Source organism: Nestor notabilis, unplaced genomic scaffold (genome assembly GCF_000696875.1).
Source record: "Nestor notabilis isolate BGI_N333 unplaced genomic scaffold, ASM69687v1 scaffold606, whole genome shotgun sequence".
Taxonomy (NCBI): Eukaryota; Metazoa; Chordata; class Aves; order Psittaciformes; family Psittacidae; genus Nestor; species Nestor notabilis.
The window spans coordinates 39,683-55,674 of NW_009932132.1; the positions used below are offsets into that span (position 1 = coordinate 39,683).

Here is a 15,992-nt window from a genome sequence, read left to right on the forward strand (position 1 = left end):
TTTTGCAAATAAAAACAGCCTCCTACCCAGAGAATCTTTTTTTTTTTCTCATTGACAAACCGAACTACGAAGTGATGGGAGGCTGGCAAAACATTCCTCATGAACTATTTTTTTTGGTCGCCAGCTTAGCTCTGCTTACTTAGTCCAACATCGCCTTCCTCTTGATCCAGCTCATTTGGAGGCTGATGGTGGAAGATGCAGTTTATCAGAAGTCCAATGTGGCTCAGAAGGATAAATGGTGGAGGCAGCCATGGCTTCTCATGGTAGGTCATAATGTAGCGGTACCGGTTGTACTTCCAGAGCTTATTTGATATGGATTTCAAATCAAAATAAACATTACTGAGAAGAGAGATAGAGCGGAAAGAAGGGTGAAACACTCCTGCGAGGAATACTCCCAATAGAGCACAAGATGTTTGTCTACAGATCTAATTTGACACTGAAGAAAAGTCCCATCCCTCCAGTGAGGTAAATCAGCTTAGCAACTTTCATTTAACACAGCAGCAGCATGTGCCTGGAGCTACTGCACTGAGAATGAGATCTTCAAAGCTGCCTAACGGATTTGGAGATCCAATTCCCACTCACATTAATAGGAACTGGGCAAAAAATATCCCTGAAGTGGCTTTGAAATCTCAGCCAGATTATTTAAACATTAATACATAGCCTAGCTGAGAATTCAACATTGTCTGTCTCTTTGGACTAGATTAAATGTAGAAGTCAGGCTAAGGGAAGAGTACTAATAAAACAGTTCTGTGCAATCCCCCTAAACAAAACACTTGCTGCAACAGGCAGCTTGACAAACAATTCTTCTGCAGGGTACTCTTTGGAGCCATGATATTACTAAACATGACTGTTGTTGCACTGAATAGTTTTCCGTATCTACTATCATAAATCCATGTACAGGAAAGCAACTTTGTGGTCGCAGGCTCTGCAACTTCAGTTGCACCGTCATGGTACGCACCCAGTATATAATCACACAAACATGAGCTTTGCTTCTGGGAGCATAATTAAATATATTGCTCATACCTATTTTTGGTCCCACTTCTGGAACAATCAAATCACTAAGCAGAAGATTTAATATCATCATTGCTGAAGGTTTAAATCTAGAAATAATTCAACTTATAATTTCACAGCTGCATATTAAAAAAAAAATAAATTATGCCTTGCCACAATTTCAGGAAAGGGATTTCTAATTGGAAGTGGGAATACAATTAGTTTTGATCATTCATTTTTCTTGAATATTAATCACTACATTTCTCCATTTGAAATTTTTTTTAACCTACAGCTGACTTTTTCTTCACCAGAAATAGAACTCTAGGAAAAAATAATTAACTCCTTGGGTTAGACCACTCTTTACTAGTATTTTACAGAACTTGATCCACTACACGGATTTCCCTGTTAAAACTTGAAAGGTTAGAATTACTATAAAGACACTGACAAATTACTATAATGTAATATGAATTACTATAAAATTACTATAAAGACCCCTCCTACTCTGACAGCAGACATTAAAAAAGAGATAAAACCACTATATTTAGATTTCAGTCTAGAACACATCAACTTGCACCATATAAGAGGAATTTTCAAATTATTTCCTAAAGGAAGAGCATGGTCCTACAAAGTCATTATTCTCTTCCCTTGAATACCTTCTCCATCTACCTGCCAGTTGAAATCTTGGGCTATGCTATGATGAACAGGATAGCCCAAGACACTTTCAGCACAACAAATACAACTTTCAGGAACAAAGGACAAACTAATCTGGAGTTGAATTAATGCTGCTTGTTTGCCAGCTTGTTGTCCACTTTCAGAGAGTCAGATTCTGTTTAAATGGCAAAACAATGTAGGTGTCTGCTCACCATCCCGTTCCTCCCACCCTCTTGCTTCCACTGTGGTTTTTTTATTTAGCTTACTCTCACGGAAGATGGGGTAACAAACACCATCAACATGCCCCCTGCTGGGGCATTTTTGGTGAAAAGTTTTTGCGGAAGTGTTGGCAGAACATCTATTAGTTGCTTTTGCTTTGGTATCAATTTACCATGGTACCTACTTAAAGAAAGCAATCAGCAAGTTGACCATGATAATGTACTGCACAAAGAGGTAGACAGCCTGGAGGAATGGCGTAAGGAAGGAGCCAGGAGGACAGTCTTCATTGGTTTCACAGACTGAAAGTGAAGAACATACAGAGCATGATTAGAATGGAAATCAGAGCAAAGCACAGCAATGGCATGTGCTCTTCTTTTGCTCCAAGAAACAGAATGGTCCTCATTACTTTCACAGAGATACATTATTAATTTTCTGACTACAATGTCTATCTCCACTTACAGGAGATTCGAGACCTCTTTGTGATACTACTGCTCCATAGCTTCCATTGCAGTTCAGAAGCTATAGACACCATTTGATAGATACGAGTTCTTATGCCAGTCACCCTGACTTTCTGTTAAGGGGAAAATGATGCAGCTGAAATGTATTTTGGAGATGGCACACACTCAAGTGAATTGAAATCCAAATCTCTGATCTTTAAAGCAAGTGGCAAAGATTTCACTGACTCTGCTGTGGAAAGGACACAGCGCAAAGGCTACTTTATTAGTAATGGAGTGTTAGTCCTTTAGAGCTTCAGTAAGATCACATGTACTCATGTGCAAAAGGATATATGGCCACTAATATCTATAAGATGAAGCAACAAATCAAAGGATCCTTCAAACTGAGGGATCCTTCTTAAAGTTTTTAAATTGTTAAAATACTTTTCAGTCTTTATGATTTTTAATCAAATTTTAGATCTTTAATAAAATTTTAAAACACATTTATAAGGCAGCAGCCCTAAATTTGGGACATGTTCCACAGCATGAAGAGTCATTAGAAAAATCATAGCTTTATTTGGGAAGTGTCAAATTCAAAGGTTTAGCATTAATAACTGATTAAATGCATTAAACTGTGAAACTTAACACTGTGCTTTCATTAGAAGAATTATGACTTATATAATCAAAATACATAGCCATAATGTGACTCTTTCAGACATAATAATAGATGCAATACCTAAAATGATGTTAATGAATCAGGTCTATGCTGAACTATGTGTCTTAAATATATGTATCTATTTGCACACCCACTTTTCTATTTTAGGGACGGTTTTACTTGTACCCGTCACTTAGCAGCATGAGAGTGCCTTCCTTCTGTAATTCTGAAATACTTCCTGGAGTGCCTGTTCTTCTCTGTTACTAAGACAAGGTCAAAACCATAACCATTGGTTCTGTTTTTCCTGTGTTCAACTGGTTTATCTGTTTTCGAATGATGCCAGATAACTCTTACTCTGATGAAAAATATTTTTTTTCTTATTTTTCCTTTTTTTTGTTATCCCTTTATTCTTTCTTCCTTTAAGGCAACTTTGTAGTCTTCCCTCCAAGAGATCAGCAGCTTTGGATTTGCCTAATTAGAAATTCATTTCACTGCCAGATCCCCCGACCATGAACTAGCTTAATATTAGTTCCTATGTGCTTTTCTCTGAGCTTTACAATATACTTAATTTGAAAAGCTAAAGTTGAAGGTTTTAAAGCTTAATCTCTATTTTTAACAAAGAAACTAATATTCTCACCTTTATTCATGCAGTATTACTCGTTAAGGACATGTATATACTGGAATCAAAATTGTTTGAGAAAGAATGGACTCCGTATGTAGTCAAAACTCTAGCAGCTCAAAGCAGGTATGTTTCCGCACATATTAAATTCAAGGTGTTGAGCTGTACTGTGAAAATTACCTACCATCTATTTCTCCAGCATAGACCTCACCAAACATCATCCAGTAAGGCTGAAATACAATATCTCGTGCCAGAGTCCAAGAAGGAGGCTCTTCTGGTGAAAGGATTGCCTTTCGTGACACTCCAAAACTCAACAGGACTATGGCCATCATGACCACAATATAGAACATGTTTGCTGTCTGGAAGATACGTGTGCATGAAAGAATTAGCTGTGCTGATTATATGTAAAGGAAATACATTTTAAGGAAAAGTATCAAACACTGCTTTTCCAAATCACAACAGAGAAAGAGGGCTAATAATATGCTAAAGGAAATAAAAATATTTTATTTCTATGGCCTGGATTACCCACGTGTTTTGTAGAGGTTAAAGTCATCCTGGACCAAGAAGGGTACAAGCTCTACTTGCCTCTCAAGTACCTCTTAAGGTCTTAAGTAAGACTTGAAAAATGTAGACCTTATGATGGTGCTTTTCCTCAGTGGTATTTCCTCCAAACTCAGATCAAGGAATAGCAGTGAAAATTATTTTGCCTTCTAACACTGCATTGGAATTACTATGCAAGGCAGAATATAAAAGTATTAATAAGATAGTTCCCAATAACCGAGGGAAATTACAGTGGGAATCTGCAGATGTCCCTCAAGATTAGGCTGCAGTTCAGCAGTAGTTCTTATACCAAAAGAGAGAAAAAGATTAACTTTGATCTCAGAGAAATTTTGCCAGCTAAAATGGGATATAATTATTTGAATCAAAATGTAAAATAATAATGAGACAGTTTCCGGGAGCTAGGGGAGTTATCTATAGTAGTGAGCCTGTCTGCAAGAGACAATGATTTTTCTTTCTCCTATTATCAAGCTGGATCAGAAACTCAACTCAAATGCAAACTTTCTCTAAGGATCTAAGAAAAAATGGCTTTTGTGAATAAATTCAAATAATTAATAAATTAGAGAGAACTGAGATCTGATTATGGTCAACTTACAAGTACAAAAAGACATGGTATTTTCAGGTAATACGTTCACTGTGAATTAGGTGACCTCTCCTTTGACCATCACTCTTTTCTGTCACTTCGACCTGTACACATTACGTTAACTACATAACTATTTCTCCAAAGCATGATACTTACCATTTTCCCAATCATTGTCAGGTATGGGCCAGCATGCTGATTCACAGCGAAAAGATCAAGGAGTCGAGCATACCAAAATATTATATCCAAGCAGTAAAGTAGCCTCCCTGCAGTTTGAACAGGCGGTTTGGACCAGCGCAAGCCAAAACCAATCATAAACAGGATGATAGCTATAGAATCAGTAAAATTCCAGTATTCATAAATCCACACCTTCACTTTTTGGAGGAATTTTCCAGGTTCTGAGATAAATACCTGAGTAGAATGGGAGGGAAAGGGGAACAAAACAAAACTCCATTAAAATAACAGATACATTCTTTAACCTTTTCTGTCTGAGCAGTTTTATGATAATTGTGAATGTGTAGTTTTTTCCTCTATTTTTAATTTTTGCAGTCCCACGTACTGCATATTGCCATTCACTGCCAACCAAAGTTTATAATTGCTCAAGTATGCCACACCTAAGGAACGATTCTGAGCCTGAACCTGTTCTGTAAAGAGCAGGTTCCTCAGCAGAAAAGAGCAGCCAGTATAGACTTGTTATGTGTATATATCATTATAAATTAACAAGTGTTTTCTAAAGGAATGGTCATGACCTGCAACAGCCCTTTTGTAAGCCCCTAAGTCATGGAAAGTACCAACCTAACCTTGCTGATGGGAAAATAACTAATGTTTTTATTTCAGACTGAAAATATAAAGAAAGATCCTTATACTCCACCAAGGACATGCTAAAAAATGGAGTGCTGGCAACTAGCAAGGTGAAGAATGAAATGTTCACTCCTTGAACTGTGAGGTGCCCCAAAGAGATTTTAAGCTTCACTGAGCAAAAGTGTGAAGTGGAATCTTTGAGAGACCATAAATAAAACCTCTGCACATTACACAAGAGAAGCCAATTACGCAGTGCTATGTAAGATCATACTGATAAGTTCCAAGCTAAGGTGAGATTTTGAAAGGTTACACCCTGATCTTGCAAGAATTTATGCATATGAACACATTAATGTAAACAAATGAACCTACTCAATTCAGCTGGACTAACTCACACGAGGAACTAGTTGCAGGATCAGGGCCTAAGGCTTTAACAATTAGTTGATACAATCTAGAGAAATAGAGGTTTGCAGCTATATATAACAAGGCCCTCAGCAGTTAATTAGCTGCACGTGTAAGACACAGTGTCCTATAAAGTGTTTGCCAGCCGATCAGGACTAGTACATGTACAAAGAAAATCAAGTAGAAGACATGAATTTCAAAGTTTCCAATAAATGTTAATGTATAGAAGAGCTAATGTTTCCACCTCTCCACCATCAACATGATGCAACAGCACAACAGTGATTTCCAAAGTGCTTTTTAACTCATTTAGACAATTCTTGTGCTGATTTTTTTCAAGTTTATCTCATGCAGACACAGAATTTGTATGTTTATCCAAGCTTCATACCCAGCATTTCTGCTGTCCCTTGAAGTTCTTCACCTCTCTCATACTGATGCCACAGTCTTCTGAATAATCTGTTGTAACAGCATCCTTCACTTAGAACTGACTGCTTTTTTACATTTTATTCCTCTAAAAGTATAGTATGTAAAATATCATACAGAAGATAATTCACACTAATGTTGTTTACTATGTGCTGAATCAGTGAAGGTATGTTCAATAAGATAAAATAATGTGGGAAATACACAGCTGCATTTGTCTCCAACCTCAGTTTTGGAGTGCATTTGTGTTCAGAAGCTCAGATTTAATCAACTGCAATTAATTGAAGTTAATTTTTATTGGAATGTCATTTTTCCGTCCTCAATGAACCCAGTATTAAAAGGTGATGGTGTTTTTTTTTTCCCCAGTTTCGCTTTTAAAGGGTCAGTTAGACTTGATGAAGAGACATAGATCATTCTACACATTAACACCTATTAATTGGTAACAATGTCAGCATTCAGAGTAAATATCTAGAGACAAATTCCATATTCATTATAAGAAATCTAATGGTCCACTTCAAAAAAAAAATTAAACAAGTGCCTACACTGGGGCTCCAAATCTCAGTTCAGCACCATCACTCTCAAGCAACCTGTATCTTTCCACTGGCTTTTCACTGAACAATAGAGATTTAAGGACAAATTTTAAGATGCATTTTCAAAACTCAAGAACTGGTCTTCAAGTAGAAGACTTCTCAGACATAAATGTCCTGTATAATTCTTTCCTCTGCTAAATTCTCTACAAAAAGAATGGAGGATTTGCCATTCTTATTTTTCTCTCTGGTTTACAATACATTCTCTATAGGTGAAAAGTCTGAATGGAAAAGCTTACCTCCCTGACTTTTTCAATAGCAGTGCTGAAAATATAAATAATAACAAGCCACTCTTGCACACTTGGTCTTGGTTCCATCTTCACCAACACAGTGTAAGTGAAGAGCATGAGAAAAACCATGTACGCCATCTACAAAACACATCATATACAATCCATATGCACAAAAATCTCCAACAGATTTCTGCAAATGTATTAACAGGTAATTAGTCTGACTATATGGCTTCGAACTAGTGGGTCCTTCTCAGATTTTTGAGCCCAAAATCTTTCCTCCAGTTCTCCAAAGTATTTTTTATGGGAATATACTTAAACATTACTTGGAAATTGGTGCTTTAGTGCTGAAAAATGGGAGCAAAAGATGGACTATTGCAGCATATGTTCACCTAGGCTCCAAACCCATATATGAGACACACTCTTTTTATCTGTACACACCACTTGAATGCAAAGGCAGTGGTGTGCTTTTTATCCTAACCTTCTACAGAAGCAAGTAATCATTCTAATTGAATCACCGCTGGTTAATCAGTGCCTTCCAAAACACAGGAAGAACAATATCAGGTGGAAAGCATATATTTTAAAGGTATCACAACATGTTATAAATGTATCTGAGATACTAGATTAACAGGTTATAAAGCAGTTAGCCACACCCTGTTAAAGAAGCAACAGTTTATATATGTACATAGTGGTCTGACCCAACAGGCAGCCTTATCTTAAACATCCTAAGATCTACTGACACAGTGTTAACTATTAAAATTTATTTAATAAATGCATATTTCTCTATAGCAAATGGTCTCCTATAGATTAATATTCACTCCTTCAGAAGCAGCTCCTAAAGAAAGGGAAATTAATATCTGTGAGGTATTTAAGGCCAGCTTCAAATCTATCTCTACATGTGCAATTAACCACTGTAAAAAAAAAGCTGTGCTTGGGGTTTTCTTTAGTTCCTTTTTTTTTTTTTTGGTTATTTTTGTTATTTTTGGTTGTGTTTTTAATGCAGCTGCATGATTTTAGCAGAAAAACTTTTCACTTAATTGTGAGAGAAATATTCAAGTGTCTTCCCATCCACTCCCACCCCTAAGTGGCTGCAAATCCGTGCTACACAAAGTAAAAGTCACACTAAACGGTATTTGAAAGATTGAAGGAGGGTTTTGGCATTGCAAGTTCTAGCATGATGACCAACCGTGTGAAACCAGAACTTGACAATTGGTGCATTGTAGAACTCATAGATTTTCCTAGTGCCAGGCAGGTTTCCTTGTCCACCATCTACTTGGCTTTCATCAGACTTCTGAGCAACCTTCTCCACGTCATAATCCTTCTTAAAAAGGAAACAGTATTATAAAAGTAAGAAATCACAGTCTACGATTGCAAAGGTTGTGTCATGTTAAAGAGAAGACAGGCACAGATGCTTAAGCTTTGTTCTGAATACACAAACCATTACTGTAACTTGATTTTGTCTGGTTACAACCATCTCATCTGCAATAATCAACATGCACACTTTTGCACTATAAATACTCATTTAGAGTTTGCTTTATGACTGCAGGCAGCAGACTGGGTGTCAGCAGACCTGAAATGACTCCTGCTTCTGACACACATTTCTTTCAGTCCTTAAGCAAAGTCAATCACTCTGTCTCACTTTCCCCATCTGTGAAATACAGATGAATAACAGCTTCCAGTATGACATAACTGTGTTAGCTAGAACTCCACAGTTGCACAGAAAATGTCAAGGTAGTAAAATTCTAAATACAGAATCTAATTGCTATTTTTGACATAGTGTATGCCTGACTAGAAGATGACAATGAAATAAGTACTCTCTTACAAAGATCTGCCTACAAAAATGCAGTTAACTTCTTTATTACCTTCAGTAAAACAAAATGTAAAAAAAAAGGCAAACACACTTGAATCTGTATTCAGAGTTTGACACTTGTCTGAGTACCACTCTGAAAGTACGAATATCTGATTGCTGCTGAAGCCTAAGAAGTGCCGAAGACACACAGAAGTGGGCAAGTGACAAAACCGTAAGATGCTTAAAGGAGTTTTCAGAGATGAAGGAGGGAGGCCTGAGGAAACTATAAAAAGCTAATAGCAGGGCAAGGCTGAGGGAACCAAACTGCCTTGTTCGGTTTTGTTTCAATGCTGGCCAAATTCCTTGACTATTATCAATGCTAAAACTTACTGGTACTAGACATCTGTAGTACACCATTTTTTATGTGACATAGTTACCCACACTACTTAACACTTCCTTGGTTTGTCAGGGGAAAACTGGAGGGTTTTTCATCTCATTAGACTCAGAAAAGTGCTAAACTGGAGAATTTGATAAACAGAATCATCCTAATCCATTAACATCAGATCCTCCACAGTGAAGGAGAGAATTGTCCCATGAAAGAGTGCAATTTCCAGCTGCAGAAGGTTACTGAAACTCATGACTATGTGTGAATGATGCTCTATATGGCACATGAACACTGTTGAAATTGTCTGATAATTTTTCTATTATATTTCATATAAGAGTATTTAAGAAAATGCCATAGCTTGGCCTTTCATCTTAAACAACAATCTGTAATAGACAAAAACGTAAGTTAAGCTTATTGCTAGCCCAGGAAGGAAGCAGCCCTGTCTGAGGCAGGTCAGAAAAATGCTTACACACATTGCTGTGTTGCCTTCTATCAGTCCCCAGGGGTACTGCAAATTACAACTGGCTTGTCCTCTGTATCACAGCTTTTACCTAACCACATAAAAAGCAATTTTGAACTGACTGTATTAGAAAGGCACAAGAGGAGATAATGGCTTCCAGTATTTTTCTGCATCAGGAAAAAAAAGCACAAGTGTGGCATTGGCAGGCCTACCATGCTTCTGTGAAAGCCCCCAACAACAATCAGCTCTTTTTTATTTTGCACAAATTAAAAGTTAACTGAGGAGGTCCCAAGCTTATCTGCTGTAAGGTAAGCAGAACAGAGCAAAGAGATAGCCTGACAACTCTCACCACTTGACAATCCTGCTTTCACTGGTCAGCACCTCACCAACATTTACCCTTTTGGATGGCAATTCTCCATGTCTGCTGCCTACCTCAGGCTGAAAACTTCCGGAAATTTTCCGTTCAAGGAATGTTTTGTGGAGAATAAGAAAAAGAAAGGACAAGAAATTCTGCTTAGCAGAAGTCTGGGGGAATTCAGATCTTTAAAGGCAAAGACTTGTCCTGGAGACTCCCTACAGGAGACAGGCCTAAGAAGGACTTTTGCACAACCACAGGTCCTAGCAGAGTATTTCAGGACTCTGTTCAGGTGACTAAACCAAAAGCACAGAGTCTCTCTTGTGCTTTAAATGCCATCTCTGCTAGGCTCAAATGATGCAGAAGTAGAGATAGATACCCTGTTTTTTAACAAGGAGGGCAGGAGCTACACCTCTGGAAGGGCTATGATCTAATTCAGGAAACAGAACGTCAAGGATAAACTAAGAGCAAAGAACAACCATGGAGAGGGGGAGAGGCTGTGCTGAGATGAGGGACAGAGACTGCTAACCAGAAAGAGCAGGAGGAAGGAATGAGTTTGAGAGGACAGGACCTGAACTGCCTCAGTTCTGCTGTTTCCCTGCTTTGGACAGCTTGACTGGGCAATATGAATTGAATTGTATGGATGTGATTTTTTGTTATGATATGAAACCATTCTTTGATTATTTGATATACAACATTACATAGGTATTTATCTGCAGCTTGAATAGACTGTGCCCTAAAATACCTGTGTAACTGACAGATAATTATAATCTTATTATATTTCTGTGAGGTTGGGAAGGATTTTCTCATTATGACCAGTACAGAAGTGACACCCAGGAGATAAGTGACTTGTCCAAGGCCACTTCAGTCTCCCCAGCTAGGGATTAAACAGTTCTTGAGAACTGGTTCCTGACATTTCCAGCTGGTCACCTTCTCCTCACTTCTCAAGCTTATACGATGGTAAACAGAGATCCTGACACAAAAATGCAGACTAACCAGAGATGAGGCATCTTTAGAGCTGACTGGGCTCTGATCCCCATGATACCATGTGAACTGGTGGAAGTCTTGAGACTGAGGTACATGAGACATTTCCGCCTTGCTTTTAAACTCCAGCATCAAGATGGTGGGAGGCAGGAGAATACTCATAATGACCTAAAAGAAATATACGAGTTTCAGGAAATCAATTTAGCAGTGATACCATAGACCTCATACCATAGTCAGCCCTGTGTGGTGTCAGCACAAACCTAGGAAAATTCTCCTAGCCTGGGAAGGACTCACCGATCTAGGGAATCTCCTTACCACACTCCTACAGCCTCCAAACTAATGTGTTGCTCTTGACTGTTTTGTGGCTTTAAAGAGTGTCATGGTATCTGGGGATACTTTAGATACCAGTTCCTATGTCCAGAGAGCATTCCTCCCATCAGTAGCTTTGCCAGAGAACCAGCAAAGCAGGGCAGTGAGAGCAGGTGGGGAGTGACTGAAGGGTGCTGAGACAATGGGAACAGCAAAAATACCCTCAAAAAATACATTCTCCTAATGTCATCCTGCAGATACTTCTGTAAAGAAGTAAACCAGAAGCACGTATTGTTTTCCCTCCCTTTCTTTTCTCTTTTTTTTTTCTTTTCTCTGCACATTCCAAACAATGATTAAGCACATCTCTCTGAAGCTGCATTAGACATGTTCTTAACCACAAGACACGTACGAAGCATCTGAACAGCTAGACTTATGCTACCTTAAACCAGGAGTTCTTCCGCATCTTCAGGCGTCCCATCCACATATCAGTCAGCAGCATCTGTGTGCAAGTATGGGACACGAAAGGCCTCAGCCCCACAGACACTGCTAGTTTTAAGCAAGTTGAGTTGCTCCAGTTTTTCAGTTCATAGGTCAGCAACTTCATGGCCATCTGCTCATTTTGTTTGAATGCTTTCTCCAGCACATCTAAGGCAAGTTGCCCGAACTCCCTAGAGAAGAAAGAATTAACATTTCATACAACAGGGATCCCCTGAAACTCAGAAGCACTGCTAAAAGAGATTGGTTTAAGAAGTCCATTAATTAAAATTCAGCTAACAATCTCAATAGGTATGCATTCTCCCATTTTGTTTTATCAATATATCTAGTGAAAAATAATTTCAGAAGTAAACCTATTCACAAGATTTAGGGTCATCCTGTTTCCTGGAGTTTTATTTATTTTGTTCATGATCCCATTCAGCGATCAAAACAGTCCCTAGAAAGTTCTGCGTATTTCATTCAACAACAGATTCATTACCACTGTGGGCAAACATTGCATGCAGTTGCAAAAGCCTCTTCTTTGACACTGAGCCTTTAAACATCTCTGTAGGGAAGACTCCTCAAGGAAGACACATCTTCCTTTAAATTAAGCATTGTAGCTACATATAAAACAAGACAGCACATCTTATTGTACTCTGAGGCATGATGGCTGCAAAGCAAAAAACGTCATTAAGAAGAAAAACTACCAGAAAACACAAAGTGAAACTACAAACTTTAAGAAAGTTCTTGTCTACTTCATGTTTAATGCACTCAGTTATTTCAGCATACGTTTTTCTTTAGTCTTATACTGAGCAGGATTTAAGCACTAATTTTAGTTAGGTTATTACCACATGGTACAGGTTTGAAAAGTCCAACATATATGTGCCATATGGCTTTTTAGCAAGTTGAACTGGAAGGGAAGGTATAAGGAAAATTTCCATCTTCCACAACCATTTAGCAAACAGTAAGGCATGCATTACTCACTTATATTTTAGTTTTCAAAAAAGCTACTAGGTAACATGCTAATAGCTTTCCTTTAACTCTTGACCAGACTGCTATCTAGCTCCATTATATAATATGACTAGAGTGCAGCTGAAAGTATTTCTTTTACACCCAATAGTCCATGGCACCACTAACCTTACAACCTCTTAGTGGACTACAAAAATATCTAACCATTCTAAGCACTGCAGAAGATTATTAACTGAAGCAAAGGGAGAAGTCATACTTCGAGTACTTCTTGAGTTCTTCTGAAGTGTCATCCACCATGTTGCTCTGTTTAGCTTCATGTGCCATCGCCCTGTAGAGTTTACAAGCCACAACAGCTTTGACCATCGCTTCCTCGCCATGCTGCCAGAAGAACATTGCCATCTTCTGCCTTTTCATTAGTACTGCCCAAACCAGGAGGTCATTATAGGGGTATATAAAACCAGATGACTCATAGTTCTCTGCGAAGTTTATACCCTCTTTTGATTTCTTCTTACACTTATGGAAAGCAGTGGTTCTTTCCTATAAATTTGTTTTTCAAAAAAAGAGAATGTCAGTGAATGGTTGAACTTCACAGTCATATAAATAAAAATGCATGCAAGTCTGAATTACAAGTAGAGAAGCATTTGATCATTATGTATGTTTAAATCATAAACCACAGCTAGGATCACATTCAGATTACCAATGCTAAGAAGCTGGTAACGTTAGTGGAGGAAAAACACTCCCTGCTTTGTACCAATGTCATTTATAACCTTCCCTTCCATGGTGTTGGGAAGTTTCCAAATCCAATGTTACCAAGATCCCACTTCACTTTTTTCTTGTACTTTTGTCATGATAGAAGAAAAAACCATCAGTAGATTGAAATATATACAATGGGCCATGAAGGCTGCATGGTGACCTCATAGCAGACCTTCAGCCGTAGCTGCACGAAGCCTACAAGGATGCCGGGGAGGGACTCTTTGTTAGGGACTGTAGTGGTAGAACAAGGGGTAATGGCTTCAAACTTAAACAGGGGAAGTTTAGATTAGATATAAGGAAGAAGTTCTTTACAGTGAGGGTGGTGAGGCACTGGAATGGGTTGCCCACGGAAGTTGTGAATGCTCCAACCCTGGCGGTGTTCAAGGCCAGGTTGGACAGAGCCTTGGGCGACATAGTTTAGTACGAGTTATCCCTGCCCATGGCAGGAGGGTTGGAACTAGGAGATCTTGAGGTCCTTTGAAACCCCAACCATTCTATGACTCTATGATTATATGACTTGTCATACTTAAAGATGATTTTTAATGTCTTCCATATTTTTAATGTAAACTTGCTATATACTCATATCTGGATATTTCTCCATTAAAGGCAAAAAAATTCTTAGTGATATGTCAGGTATCTCAGTGCTATAATGGGTGCATTAGTTGGACTAATTCCAGCACAGCCATTTAAATTCATTCTACTTTATGTTTTGTCTGTCACATACATGTATGTGGCCATCTTTGCTCTTTTATCATTATTTCTCTGAAAGAAAATATTCTGTCACCATTTTCCAGATATAGATTCATAGAATCAACTAAGTTGGAAGAGACCTTTAAGATCATCAAGTCCAACCAATTACCCCAGTGCTGCCAAGACCACCACTAAACCATATATCACTGAGGGCCTCATTTACATGGTTTCTGAACACTTCCAGGTACAGTGATTCCACCACTTCCCTGGAAGCCTGTTCCAATGCCTGATCAGCCCTTCTGTGCAGAAATTTTTCCTAATATCCAATCTAAACCTTCCCTGGCACAGCAAGCTTACTGTAGCACTTTAATAAGAAACCATGAGAAAACATCAGGGAAGTCAGAGAATTCCTACCATTGCTTCCAAATAAGAAGAGTTTTCACCCACATGTTTCACCACATGTTCAGAAATTTGGTAATACTACATTTCAGTGAACAAACCCCCTTAGAAACAAATGGATGGAAGTTAAACAGTATCACAAGGAGCATCTGAGCTTGATTTCCCCAATAAAATTGCCAGACATACTTCATGAACAGCAAACAGTAAAACGTTGCTTCCCCTGGAATTTAAGCAGAATTATGATAACTAATAGCCTGACTGGCATGTGTCTAAAATCTCTCAATAAATTTAGTAGCAGCCTAATATGTAATAAGCAAAGTCTACAATAAGTGATTATATTACCTTGTATTTGTAAGGCTGTGCTGTTCTGAAGAACTGAGAATGCAAAGTACTTTCAGCAGATCCCATTCTGCTACCCGACTGATTACTCTGATGAAGTGAATGAGACAGGCTCTGGGAAAAGCTGGAAAGCACTCTCTAGATCCAAAAGCATACCATAAAACACAAGGAAAGAAATGCAAATTAGAGATTAAGTTTGCCTGGATTTATCTCTGATGGCAACGGTGTCTGTAGGAACTGATGTTATTTGAAGACTAGTGAGTCAGCAATTGCTGTAACTACCACTGCAGATTATGCCAGCAAGGAAAAAATACCCTGTTTCATATCTAATTTAAAATATATATATATTTCTGAATCTCTGAATTCAAAACACTGATTTCCCCAATAGCGTCCACCAATTACAACAACAAGAGGGCTTGCACCAGATTGGAATCATCCAACGTGGAAGGTCTTCCAAGTGCCTACCACAAAAAGCGCCACAAGTTCTCTAAAAGACAGAAGTTCTCTGAACTTTTTGCTGACCATTTCCTCTGAAGAACAGCACATATAGCATCTCTGAGCATTTTGTTCAGTGTTGACTCAGAAGGAAGAATTTTAAGACCTAAATCACTAATACTCTTCCCTGCAGTTCCTAGTTATATGATCACATTATATGACTTTAATCCATTCCTGTTAAGGTCATATTTCATGAGGATACAGTGAAGAACACTACAACTTCTCAAATACCTCTTTTTAAGCATTGCATTAAGCCAGTGACATGCAGAAACTCTGTCTCTATGTTTCTATTCACTTCAAGGAACAGTTTTCATTATTTGTTCCCATTTTCCCTGATCCCCCTGAAGTTCTTCTATTAGTCATGAAAGCAGTACATGGGGATAAGAGATTTTTGTTGTTTGTTTTTCAACATATGGAAGTACTTCAATCAAAGCCCAGTTCTGCTCTGACAATT

At 38.2% G+C, this 15,992-nt stretch overlaps 1 protein-coding gene across 1 annotated transcript in view; it reads right to left on the reverse strand.

Moving 5' to 3' along the window:
* Positions 1-15,992, reverse strand: part of TRPM6 (transient receptor potential cation channel, subfamily M, member 6) — a gene marked incomplete at its 5' end in the record, with an annotated part of 62,814 nt that overhangs the window by 29,191 nt on the left and 17,631 nt on the right. The window contains 10 exons of the mRNA XM_010016214.1: positions 140-339; positions 2,045-2,159; positions 3,753-3,927; positions 4,866-5,117; positions 7,150-7,278; positions 8,324-8,458; positions 11,123-11,278; positions 11,859-12,087; positions 13,119-13,399; positions 15,047-15,157. Coding sequence (XP_010014516.1) covers positions 140-339; positions 2,045-2,159; positions 3,753-3,927; positions 4,866-5,117; positions 7,150-7,278; positions 8,324-8,458; positions 11,123-11,278; positions 11,859-12,087; positions 13,119-13,399; positions 15,047-15,157 — 1,783 coding nt within the window. The remainder of the gene's footprint in view (positions 1-139; positions 340-2,044; positions 2,160-3,752; positions 3,928-4,865; positions 5,118-7,149; positions 7,279-8,323; positions 8,459-11,122; positions 11,279-11,858; positions 12,088-13,118; positions 13,400-15,046; positions 15,158-15,992) is intronic.